This window comes from Alligator sinensis, unplaced genomic scaffold (genome assembly GCF_000455745.1).
Source record: "Alligator sinensis unplaced genomic scaffold, ASM45574v1 scaffold808_1, whole genome shotgun sequence".
NCBI lineage: Eukaryota > Metazoa > Chordata > Crocodylia > Alligatoridae > Alligator > Alligator sinensis.
This window is the reverse complement of record NW_005842255.1, coordinates 1,721,943-1,735,483: the sequence shown is the minus strand read 5'-3', so window position 1 is coordinate 1,735,483 and position 13,541 is coordinate 1,721,943. Positions and strand designations below refer to the sequence as shown.

General features: G+C 42.7%; 1 protein-coding gene across 1 annotated transcript in view; it reads left to right on the top strand.

Moving 5' to 3' along the window:
• The first annotated feature begins 620 nt into the window (after positions 1–620).
• SERINC1 (serine incorporator 1) overlaps positions 621–13,541 on the top strand; it is a 25,710-nt gene continuing 12,789 nt past the window's right edge. Inside the window, exons 1-3 of the mRNA XM_006027607.2 lie at positions 621–777; positions 5,734–5,895; positions 7,638–7,831. Coding sequence (XP_006027669.1) covers positions 739–777; positions 5,734–5,895; positions 7,638–7,831 — 395 coding nt within the window. The 5' untranslated portion in view covers positions 621–738. The remainder of the gene's footprint in view (positions 778–5,733; positions 5,896–7,637; positions 7,832–13,541) is intronic.

Sequence of the window (13,541 nt, the reverse complement as noted above, 5' to 3'; positions counted from 1 at the left end):
GCAGAGAGGCAGTTAGCCCGGCTCGGAGTCATGCAGGCGGCTGTCACCTGCTCCCTCAGCTGCAATGGTGCCAGGTCTTAAATATGACATTATTGTATTGGAAGCTCAAAATCATTGTATTTCCCGAAAAACTACTGTACACTGTAAAAATGCAAATAAGTATGCAAATAAGTCTTCTCATTTACTTTCTATTGCTCACGGTAACTTGCCAGGGAGTGCAAACTGGGTCAAATGTGAAGTATTTCTTTTTGAGGGGAGCAGTCGTAAAAGAGTGCTGACAGCCAGCCTGAAGGTCAGGTAAAACTTCCCGAGAAGTACTTGGGTTTCGCATGTGCTGCATCAAGGAGCTGCCAAAAGGATGGTACATTTTGAGCATTGATTGTACATCCTACCAAGGTTGATATTCTCGTACACATAGAATAACTATCGTACACGCGGCGGCACGTGCTACCCAGAGCAGTGCCCAGCCTCCGTCCACTGATGCCCATGGAGCTCATGTCCCGGGGCGGAGCTCCCGAGCGCTCCCACTCCGAAACCCCGCCCACTCGGCGCTGGTCAGCCGGGGTTCGGCGCGAGGAGTGGGCGGGGTTCTCTCCCCCCGCCCGACTTTCCCGGAAGTGACGCACCCAGCGCCGGAAGTGACCGCGCGAAGGGTAAACAAGCAGTTGCAGGCGGGGTGGAGCGCGGCGGCCGCAGCCGCTTCCATCTTGGCGGCGGCGGCTCCAGAGCGAGGCGAGGATGGGCGGCGTCCTGGGCCTCTGCTCCGTGGCTAGCTGGGGCACGGGGGCCGGGGGGGACCCTCTCCGCCCGCCCCGCTCCTCCCTTCCCCTTTCCCGAGCGTCGGGCCCGGGGCTTTGTGCTCGGCCCTGTAGGGACCGCTCTCCCCTCGCCAATGGGCCGGTCCCCCTGTCCTTTCTCCCCAGTAGTCTGGGCCGCCCCCTTCAAATGGCACGGACCTCTCCGAACCCAATGGTACGGGCCGCCCCGTCCGAACCCGGCTCCCTGCCACTTCCTGCCGCGCCCTCTTGGTCTCCCATGACATCAGTGCGGGGGGGAGGGGGAGTCCTTCATGTCCCTTGTGCTGCGAGGAGTAGGCTGGAGCCCGAGCAGCAGAAGCCCTCGGGTGGGGCTGGGTTAAATTGCTAACGGGGCTTAGAAACTGACCCCCACCCCCTACTTCTGAGTCACCCCCGTTGAGCAAAGTGCTAAGATTTTAAAGGGAATCGGAAGTCATGGTAGAGGCGGTGTCTTTAACAGATCAGCTAGATACCTGCACATAACAGTGTCTTTATTTAGAAGCTTTTGGGCACATTCGCCCTTCCTCAGGCAGAGGAGAGTGCAAAGGTTGTAAAATTTCTCCCAGGTGGAAATGACAATTCATATTTTACAGGAGAGCGGGTGGTGCGGTAAGATCTCCTGGTTGGAGAAGCTCATTTTGTGCCAATTAGGTTCAGATAAAACTTAAAGTGGTCTATTTACCTCCACGTTGTCTGATGGGAAGCAGGATGTTGAGCTCTTTCTTTCTGGTTATGATATTTCGTAGTTCCCATGAGGATGGTTAGTGGAAAGCTCTCCTGGGCAAGGGATTTTAAACATGCAGCTCAGGTAGGATCCCACTGGCTCCTGGGGTGGGGGAGCAGGACCCCTAGATGCTGTGATGGAGGCAGTGTGGGGGGATAAAGGGACACCTGGAAAAGAGCGCCTTGGGTTGGAAAGCTTGTCTGAGTGCATCCCAGCCATGCAAAGGGGCCAGTAAAAGGTATTTCCCCCTCGCCCAAAATTCTTGCCCCTCGTGCAGAGTCATTAGCTAGAAGGTAGAGTTGCTTTGTACCAGTCACAGACCAACTACGGACTGATTTCCCACGTCTTACTTCGACTGGTTTTATTTCCCATCCAGAAGACGGGAGGTTTGCACCTTATAGGCCAACTGAAGTGGGGATGCATAGAGTGAGCTTTCGCTTGCTTCCTCGGATGCTAAAAGGAAGCAGAGGCAAACTGCTGTTCACAAAAGCTCGTGCTGTGCATCTCTGATTTCAGTTAGTCTGTAAGGTGCAAACCTATCCTGTCTTAGGGGTGGGGAATAAACCCAGTGGAAGTGAGGAGTGCAAAGTCAGGTCACGTAGTTAGGGGGTTTTGCCATTTTATTCCATTCTTGTTTGGCAAAGCTAGTATACAGAGCGCTACATTAAAATGCCGACTAGCTGACTTGAATGCAAAACGCTCCATAATGATTAAAAATTAACGGGCAGTTCTCTCTCTTGTGCGTGATTAGGAAAAGCCAGTTTGATTCTCTAATCTCTTGTTAATTTAACTATTTTATTCATAGATTCATAGATTTTTAGGGTCGGAAGGGAACTATTAGATTATTGAGTCTGACCCCGTGCCCTAGGCAGGAAAGAGGGCTGGGTTTAGATGACTCCGCCAGGTGTTTGTCCAATCTCCTCTTAAATACTTTCAAGAAAGGGGATAGCACCACCTCCCTTGGAAGCTTATTCCATATTTTGGCAACCCATCACTGTAAAGAATTTTTTCCTGATGTCCAATCTAAATTTGTTCTCCTTCAGTGTTATTGTTGCATGTTATTTTATTCAATTTACCGAGCTTATGTATGCACCGGTAAAGAAACATGGATATTCTGGGAGGGCTGTGATCTGAGAATTGGGTGTTTATAAAGTAGTGCAAATTAACGTTTGCTTCTTAAAAAAAATAAATAAATAAAGTGTCCTGGCTGCTCATACTTAACCTTTCAGTAACATGATTTTTTCAAATGATAGTTTGTGTTAGCTGACAAGCTGTGTTTTAACAAGCTAATTAAAATATAATTTAACATAAATTTTAACATACCTCACTTTTCCAGTCCAAAAAAAAAAGCTTTTCTGATGACTGAATTCCAGATAAAACAACTACAGTAAAGTCATGTTATCCGTCACCTTACTAACCAGCATGCCAGTTGACACAGCAAAAGCAAAACTGGAAGTGCCCACTGTGGCACTTCCAGTTTTGCCGAGCCCGCATGGCCTGGGGCAAAGCAGCCTGTGCTGCCAAGCTGCATATCAGCCTTTCCCCAGTGTGCCTGGGGCCCCACTCCCTGTCCCCCGGCACTCTAATGCATTGGGAGGGGCGGTGGCGCGGCAGGAGGAGCGGCAGCCTGAATATGTGTCTTTGCCTCTCAGATAACTGGCATATTTGGTTATCCGGTACTCCCCATTCCCCATGGGTGCCGGACAAGAAAGCTTTTGCTGTACTGAATATTTGGAGAACCTAAAATAAATATTGCTCTTTTTTCTTTTTTTTAATCTTTGCAGTCACTTTTGTAGAGAGTGATTTGCAGATCCAGCTTGCAGCTTTCTGGACAAATACATACTCACTTGTGTGTTATCTTACTCGAACAATCTTCCTAGTGCTTAAGCTCATTTTCCCTCCTCTTTGCTGCCCCAAATCAAACGGACCAAACCTGCTTTTCTGCTTACATTTCCTGAGTGCTGCCTTACTCAGTCAGAGACTTGGGTACTTAAATTGTTGGGGCACATGCACGGTATGAAGACTGTCCTGATCTCTGTAAGCCCTCAGGTGTCACTTGAGTTGAATGACATTGTCCAATATAAGAATAATGTGCAGTATGCATTAGCCATGCCTAGTAGTAATAATAATAGCTATGCATGTGTAGGAAACTACTGTGCAGTTGGTGTTCATGTGTGTGCAGTTCACATGGATGGGAGCTGTGTTTAGGACATGATTCCCTCCTGCCCCCCAGAAATTGAGATTACAGCTAAAAGACGCTAGTAAAAGCAAAGCTATGGCTTCCATGAAAGTTCACTGCTTACAGTGCACCGGCAAGGAGAATATTGCTGTCTCTGCTGTTGCTAGCCTCTAGTATGTCCCACATGTCTCTATGCATATACATTCCTACAAGATCCCTTCATTTAGTTTGAGCAGGAGGTGGCAGCCTCCACAGTCATTTTGGTACTTAACATGTGACTGTTGATTGGGACAGTTTTCTGAAGTGGTGACTCTTTACAACAGTTTATGCACAAAGTTTTCTGACAATTATCAGGTAAATTCCATCTCTGCCTTCCCTCATGCTACCAGAGGATACTTATAAAACTTTGGAGAGATGCAGATGATTCTGGGGCCAGGGCACAGATTCTGGATCATTCAGGATTGTTGGGGGCTATTTGGGGAAAAAGTTGAGGTTAGAGCTTCAAGTAGGAAGCGGGTTAAGATGCTCTAGGTTCAAACACCCACCAAGCACGAACACCCTGTGACAGTTGTCAGTCAGTTGTCTCACAAAATGGCAGACACGTCTCCAGCTGTAAATAGTGGATGAAAATCAATAGCAGAACTAGAAGAGTACTGCAGCCTTTTACAGGATGAATCTGTAGTAGAGGGAAGACAATAGGATTGCACAACCAAGGCACTTCTGTGGCTTATTTTGAAAGATGGTTCTGTAATAGAGTAGTCTGATAGCTCTTTGCTGTTCTTCAGGATTGGAGCAGTCAATACAGAAGGGGTGGAAAGTCAGCAGTAACAGCAATAATATAGACTACAAAGAACTAGCATTTCTTGATCCTGATGTTACTAACCAAACACCTTTGCTGCAAAATTACATGACAACCAAAGATTGATTTGCCACCATATAAAAATGGTCATCCCTGTTAACTAAATTAGGATGAACAGTATATTTAGAAATAAAGTAACTTGAGGTAACCCATACTTGTCAGGTATCACTTGTTTGACATTCCCTAACAAAGCCATTCTCTCATTTTAATAAAATATTGGCTTGTCCACATGAGAACATTGCTAAAATATAGATTTTTAATGTGAAGTGATCTTTTTTCCCTCTCTTTGTAGAGTAAACTGTGTTCTCATCTGATTTATTTTGCCCTCAGACATAACTTGCTTTCCCAGGGTATCAGCAGCAAAGGGAGAGAAGAATGCTGATCAACTATAAATATTTGTTGCCTATGAATAGAGTATCTTCCATTGTTATATTGCTCTTGTACTTTATATCCCTTTCTAAATTGTGCAAATTGTTCTTGTTAGATAACTGAGGGTCACCTGAATTCTGAATGTGTTTATAGCATTTATTCAGAGGAATAGGCTATTTTTTTTCAGTCAAAAGATTGGACTCTGATTCATTAATTGTGTATTACTTGATGCTCAGAGGTCATAGTAGCGATTGTGACCTGTCTTTTTGCCTGCTGTCATAGAGACACATACCAGATAGTTTTCATACAGATATATAATGTCAGCATATAGATTAAATCCCAAGAACAGTAAACTGGTAAGCAAATTTGGTTTGACTATTATTTAATAATACATTTATAATTCACTTATACACAAATAATGTATACATATTGTATACACATACAAGTTTATGTGCATTTACAAATTGTTTTACTTACTAATAATAAATTAAGATTGTGCAGTATTAAAAAAAAACAAACCAAAAAACAGAACTCTGAACTCTTTTACCAAATAAGTTAACAGCAGCTTTTGAGATACAAAAATAATCTTCTTTGTGCAGTGATGCAGTCCTGATGAGCTTCATAACATTAGAAAGGTTTATAGAATGTTATAGGGAATAATGAATTGATGAGGAGGTGGACTGAATGATCTTAAAGTATTTTCTGCCAGTAATTTTAACAGTCTGTGCAACCTGGTTAAATATTTGAATATGAACATAAACAACTTTGATCCTTTTTAACAGTGTTCCATCATTTCTCATGCTAGATACCATGCCTGTGCGGCAGTACTCCATGTTTGCTGTGTCGATGCTGCCCCAGTGGAAACAACTCCACCATAACAAGACTGACTTATGCTTTCTTTTTGCTCCTCGGAGTGAGTGTTGCCTGTGTGATGTTAATACCAGGCATGGAAGAACAGCTGAAGAAGGTCAGATTACTTCTTTGCTTAACGTGCTTTGATAGAACAGATATTTCAAAATGGCCAGACAGCACCATAAAAACATGCCTGACTCGAAGTTACGAAATACTTGTTCTGCTACCAGTAAACAGGTCTGCATACTTGGAGTCATCATTCAGTGTATAATGTTTTACATGTTCTGTTTTAAGGATAAGCAGTTATTGATAGAATACAGTTCTCCTGTTATATATCCTCTGGAAGTAAAGTTTAGTTCTTGGGTCCAGAGCTGCTCAGATGTATTTGTATGTAAAATAAAGATTGCAGCACATGGTTTTTGTTAAGATACACTTTTAGGGTGTTTTTTGGCAGTAGAAATCGAGTGAGAGAGTATTATTCTGCAGTCCAGAAGAACAATATGTGCTGCCTCTACTTGTCCAAGGGGAACCCCTGTGCATGTGGCACATTGTCCCAGGTGGTGTAGGGTAGGGTGGGGCCAGCATTTGGGCTGGCCCTAGTTGCCTTTACCTGGGGTCTTCCGGGGGCTGCAGCCACAGCAGTCCTGCAACAGGGAGCCTGGCTGGCAGCCAGAGTATGGTTCTGGCTTGCCAGGCTGTGGTTTTCGGTGGTGAATGCTGCTGCCATGGGCGTTGCCCTGCTTAGGTGCAGAGTTTTTAGACACTAGAATCTCCCAGTGTCAATCCCCCTTCCTCCCCACCCCCACTCCCATCCCCGTGCTGCAGATGAGCATTGGCGGAACACCTGCATGTGTAGCACGTGCAGTATGCAGTGCCACAGATGGGTCCGTGGCATTGCATAAAGCACGTGCATGCTCGTTTGGAGGTGCCCGTTGTGGTATTTTAGTAAGATTATAGCTTAAATCTTTAATGGTATATTACATAAAGCACTTTTTGTGATAGACTTTCAATTAATTAGATGCTTTATGTGGCAGTTAATCCAACTCCTTCAAAGAAGTAACTTCATTCAGATTTGAGACAGACATTTTATACTAAATGTGTCCTTGTTTCTTCAGTTTTCTGGATCATTGTTTTCCCTGCAAAATATCATACTTTTGGATATAGATTAAGGAGTGCATTGTGATGATATCCTTCATTAAAACACTATTTGTAAAAGTAATTACTTTAGAACTTAGAACTTGGGTCAGAGTAATTTCAGTTGCCTTGAAAAGAGATATTACACCCTCATGAAACATGGTTATATAGTGTATCATTGTAAAAGTTTACTGGTATCTTGATACAGACTGAAAAAAGATGCTTCCAATTTTCCTTTTTATCAATTTACTGACATTTTTATTGGCTGTCTTGCTACACTTCTCTCCTCCCCCTCCAAAAATTTTCTTCTTTGTTTTATTCCAAATGGACCTAAGCAAGGCTGCCTTCTCAGTGCATGGTTTGTGGGTTTTTATCACCAGCATAATAATTGGCACAGCCCTGGAGTAATTACTAATTATCTGCTGCTTTGAAACGGCAAATTGAACTTTCTTTGTGGATTCCAAAAAATTGATGATGTCTCTGATTGTATGGTTAAGCCTGTTTTCTGTATATTCTTTTTTTCAAAAACTTTCTCACCCATGCACTGATTTATAGATAATTTTATATGCATGCATCATGCAATTGTAGAATGTCAGATTATCAATGCATATGAGGTGGTTGAAATAATATACAGGTTCATGAATACTGAAAAATTATTAAAACTCAAAATTTGCTCATAGAAATAATCTCGTAGATCACTGAAACCTTTTGTGTTAATCATAGATTCCTGGTTTTTGTGATGGAGGGATCGGAACAGCTCTTCCTGGTGTGCATGGCCATGTGAATTGCGATGTCTTAGTTGGATACAAAGCAGTGTATCGTGTGTGCTTTGGTTTGGCAATGTTCTTCCTTCTGTTCTCCTTATTGATGATCAAGGTGAAGAGCAGCAGTGATCCAAGAGCGGCAGTGCACAATGGGTAAGATACAAGAATGAATGTGCATGGCATAGCTATTGTGAAGATTGTGTCCAGTAGTTAAGCATTCCAGTCACATCAGCTCTTTGAAAAGAGTTTTATAGCAGCTGGAATTATATAGCAAGCTCATAAATCAAATGTTTCAAGGGAAGGCATAACAAATTTAGTGTGTAAAATAACACAAAACAGTGCTGTCATTTGTGGCAACTTAATCTTAGTGTTTGAATTCCATTGGTGGGGGAAGTCTATCCAGACATGTCTTGAAAGTACACATACTGCCTCTAACCTATCCAAGATAAACTGTCAGCTTAGGAATTCCAGGAGGTCCAACAAGCTTGTAAAAGTGCCAGTTACACACTAACTTTGTTATAGAAATCACGTTCCTTGCAACTTGATTATCTGGGGACTTTGCATTAAGCTGCACAATGCAGTTTCCATACAGTTTTATGTTAAAATAGCAAACCCCAGCATAGTAACACCCAGCAGATAACAACAAGTTGGGTTGAGTTGTAGACATTGGAGGACTGGGCTAGGATCCAGCATGACCCGGATAGACTGGAAAAATGATCCACAATCAAGCAAATCAGCTTCAGCCAGGACAAATGCAGTCCTCCACTTGGGATGATATAATTGCATGCATAAATACAGAGTGGGGAATGATTGCCTGGGCTGCAGTACTGCAGGGAAGGACCTGGGGGTTACAGTAGACCATAAACTGAATTTGAGCCAACAGTGTGCTCTTGTTGCCAAAAAAGCCAGTAGCATACTGGGTTGTATCAACAGGAATGTCATAAGTCAAGGGACATGATTTTTTTTTCCTCTGTTCTGCACTGTTGAGGCTTCACCTGGAGTATTTGGGCCCCACACTTCAAGAAGGACATGGATAAATTTGAAAGAGTTCAGCACTGAATGATGAAAATGATGAGGGGCCTAGGAAGCAAGATTTTTATGAGGGAAGGCTGGAAGAGCTAGGGTTATTTTAATGTTACTTTTCAGGGGAAATAGATGTGGGGGAAAGGAGGATTAGATAAGTTTTCAAATACCTGTAAGGTGACTTAGAGAGAGGATGAAGATGGGCTTTTTCTGTGGCTGTAGGGGACAGAACTAGGAGCAGTGGCCTCAAGCTGTAGCAGAGAACTCAGGTTGGAGATTAGGAAGGACTTCCTGATTATGATAGTGATTATGCACTGTAACAAGCTAACTCAAAATTGTGGAATCTTCTTTCTTTAGATTCATATTCCTTTCCAAGAGCAGGTTGGACAGACACTTGGCTGGGGTGGTTTAGTCAGGGATGATTCTGCCTTGAGCAGGGAGCTGGAGCAGATGAGCTTGTAAGGTCTCTTTCAGCCAGCTTCCCTAATGACATTCTCTAGTTAACAATTTTGTATGCCAAAAGCGTCAGTAGGATTCAAGCTTGGTACCTACACCATTCATAATATTAATTTATTTTAAGGAAGAGAGAGTCTGATAGTTCAGTTAGCAAAGAAATCGCATAGGTAGGCAATTTTGACAAAGAGAAACACCTTGACTGATACCCTACTGTACTTCTGAAACATCAAAATGGCACTTAATACAGATTTTACCCTAAATGTAATCCTAGTTCCACAACAGCCACGAAACTGCCAACACCTAGACTTCCTGAGTGTGATCACCCCAAGGTGATTAAACTGCAAAAAATTAACTTGCTATTGCCTGCAAACATCTGAACAATAAAGACAGGGTGGTCATTTTTATTTTACATTCAGCACAATAGAAAACCATAAGCCCCCTTCAGTATGAGGTTGGACATGTTTTCAAAGTGGTTTGTTGGGGTGCTTGATTCTTCCCATGCTTTTCTTTAAAAATGAATTCTTCATTGCCTAAACCTGCTGGGATTAAAACTTCACAGAACTTAATTTGTGTATTTCAGGGGAAAGTAGACATTATTCATGCTTGTTGTTGTTTGTATATTTTCCAAAAGTCCACTTCTATTATAAATGAAATTATTACAGTGTATACCCAGCAGTATTAAACACAACTATAGAGAGAGAGAGAGAGAGAGAATAGGTCAGATCAAACTGGCATCTAAAAAAAAATAGTCCTTTCCTTATTTTTCCATCCTCCTGGGAATATGCCTTCAAACTACTCCCAAACCAGTATCTCGAATAGCTCTTTCATCATGCTTTTTATATAAGCAAGAAGCGCAGCTGTTTGCTACATTCAGCCAACACAAGAACATAGTTTTTCTAAAATTAATGTATAAACCTAAAAATGGTCACTGTACCTAGTAGTACCAATTCCTTATTACAGTGCTGTTAAATGTACAGTGTGGGCTGGAATCAGTCCACAGAGCCATGTTGTCTGGCTTGTGGAGCTCCTGAGGGTCTGGAGATTCAGGGTTGGGCAGATAGGGTAAGGGGCCTACCACTGACATCCTGGGTATAGAGTCCTGCTGGGGACGTGTGTTGGTGGCTCTGGTCAAGTGATAGCTGCATCTACCCTTGCAGCTGGTCCTATCACACACCCTGCTATTGCATCTAAACCTGGCTCACAAAGAGTCATATGGTCCATTCCATCCCACAAGACAGGTGAATTTGACACCCTTCTCTTACTGAATCATTTCACCCTTCCTCTACAGGGGTATACAGTCTTCTGGCATAGTTTAAACTGAGGTTGCCCTAAAACCTGTTTTCAAAAGTGCTTTTACCTTCCTGACATCTGATTGACCAGGTACCTTCCATACCTGACCTCTTATACTTTTCTTCCCCTCCCCTCCCTTACTTTTCTGTCCTTTGTCTTCCTAATTTCCATTCATTTCCTTTTTCACAGACAGCCTCTTTTCTACCTTGAATTATTACTACTGTAAAGTCTCCTTTACTCACCTTTGACTTTTTTTCCTCCTGTTTTTCCCCCCCCTCCCTTCCCTGCTCTACCTTCTTGTTTTCCTAATTTGCACCTACTTACATTCTCACTGTCATCCTGTCACATTTTTAGCTTCTGTCAATCCTTGGAGTCTCAGAACAGCAGAGACTTCCTATGTCTGAATAAGGGTGATTGCACCCGAAAGCTTGCTAAGAACATTTTCTCAACTACTCACTTGGTCTAATAAAAGATATCTCACATCTGCCCAAAGAACCTTGCCTGCATATGTCCTTAGACCAACATGGCTACAACCAAAAATCCAGCTGACTATACAAATCTGTTGTAGTGCGGAACTCTTCTATGCCAATTCACTATTTTTTGTGGTAGATAAAATTGTCTAGGAATCTCCTGATATGTGTTTCTGAGGTTGAACTTTCAAACCCAAGCTGCATTGCTGTTTTAGTCATATCACAGGAATTTGATTCTGGCAGGCTACTAATAAGAATAATCTAATACATTGCATACAATGAAAAAAAAAAATCTAGTCACTTTAAAGGGCTTTGATTTATTACTAAATAATTCATAAATGAGGCTTCTGTCATTACTGTGAGCATCAGTGATTTCTTCAGCGGTACCTATTAAGGGTAGTTTTTATGTAAATCATGTTTTTATTTTTTGCAGTTAGTATGTATTTAGTTTCAGCTGTAGTCTTTAAATCACAGGAAGACTATTACAGAACTTGGAAGCTCTGTACGTACTCATAAATTTAATCTGTCAGTTTTTCTCAGTGATGCAAAAGTTACAGCTATCAGACCTTAATTAGCTGGAATGGTCGCTGCCTTTGTGCAAATTCATAACAGTAAAATGACAGATTTCTAATGGTTAGCATAAGCAAAACAAAACCCAACAAAACTGTGAGGATTACACAGAGTTTGCTAAAATGCTTTTACAATTTTAAGCTATATCCTAGGACTAAAATCACAGCAGTTACACTGGTTATGTAGATAGAACTTCTAAGTATTCTAAAAGGGATCTGGAATCAAATATGTAACTTATGTCAGGATGAACCTACTCTCTTTGTTCATTTATTTCTTTTAATGAAGGTCACTTCCAAGGAGAAATAAAACTGCACAAGTTCAGAAATTGGCACTAATGAAGTACCTGATTAATGATCTAAATCAGTCTAGATTTAAAGTAGGGTTTATTGCTTTTTAAAATTCAAAAGTAGCATGCCTTTCCAACTCTACTGTCTTCCCCACAGTAACAGAAATTTGTGCCCCTGGGGAACTGGATTGTGTGTTCTCAACATGGGTGTCATGAACAGCAGATTTTGGTGGCAATAGCGTGGGAAAGAAAGTGCTCAAAGTTTGAGAATCTCTTAGTTAGATTTTCCTTTTTATATCATTGCTTGTTTTTTGTGTGCAATATTGGACATTTGTCTGTAGGGCAAGTTTTTATAATGTTCAGTGTACTATAGCTTCTTCACCAATAGGTGAGGTCTCATAGCTCAGTTATAAGCTACTGAAGACAGCTGTTATAATTATGTTTTAACCATTTGATCTTAAGTTTTTCCATAATGGCTTTTTTTTTAAGCTTTTAGCAAAAAATGATTTTTTGCTTCCAAGAAGGAAAAGAGAAAAAATACACTTTTTCCTATACATACGGTGTTTCAGTTGGTTGTAGTGGCAGGGTTTCCCATCCCCTCTCCCTCCAATCTGTGCGTTTCTAGTGCAGTCTAAAAGATTAGTTGTGCAAAGTCTGTTTGGTATGCTTTTCTCATACACCTGAAGAGTTAACCTGTGAACCCTGAGAAGCCACATGGCAGGAGTTGTGGGTGTGCTTAGCTTATGGGGGAATTTGGGAAGTCCCAGGGAGAAAGCAGTTAAGACCACAGGTCCCAGTTCTTAGGGTAAGTGCTAAAAGAGCCGTACCCTGAGAGGGTAGTGCCGGACTCGATTCAGACTCTAGAGGCTTCAAACAAGCAGGAACTTATATGGTGGTATACTCCCAACAACAGCCTGGGGAGTATGCAGCTGAAGGAGCTGTACTAAAAACTGAGATGTACACAGAACTGGGTAACAGTGTCAGGAGCAGAGGTAGGCTCTGTGGAGAATTTCCATCCCAGGCTCCTTCCTGTCTTCCTTTCACCAGTTTTATTTAATTTTTTAGCTTTATATCTCATCCTATCCAAAAGGTTTGACCCTCATAAATTGGGAGTGAAGGAAAAGGGATCTGGGCATATTGAGTAATTATCAGTGACTAATCATGTTGGCAGTTCATAGGCTATGAAAAAATAGGAATGCATTCCAGGATATGTTAAATGTAGTATTTTTTTTTAGTAGACAGGGAAGCATTAATTCTAATATTATTATCAAAGCCTAAGTCTGTCTGTCTGTCTGTCACACTTTATTCATGCCCTGATTGGCTGACAAACAGCCAATCGGAGTACAAACAAGTGTTTCAACAGGAGCTGGTGGTGGTGGAGCACCGCTGTGATGGTGGGGAGGGGAGGGTGTTCCCTGGAGGCAGTGGCAACGGAGTGGACGGAGCAGTGGGGGAGACCTCGTCCCCCTGCCCTGCTCCCTGCAGGTAGCAACGATGGAGCAGGGGCAGGGAGGGGGAAAAGGCCACTGGAGCTGGCCTCGCCCCCCATCCCTTACTCCTTGCAGGTGACGGCGGGGAGTGGGGTCAAGATGCTGCTGGGGGGGCGAGACCACCAGCTCTGGCCTTGGCCTGCCCTTCACCCCTTTTGTCATCGCTGTCTGCAGGACCAAGGGGGTGGCAGTGCGGGGAGAAGCAGGCCTGATGCAGGTTGGGGGAATAGTGGGTGTGCCATGGTAGTGTGGGGAGGGGAGGAGTGGACCTGAGCTGG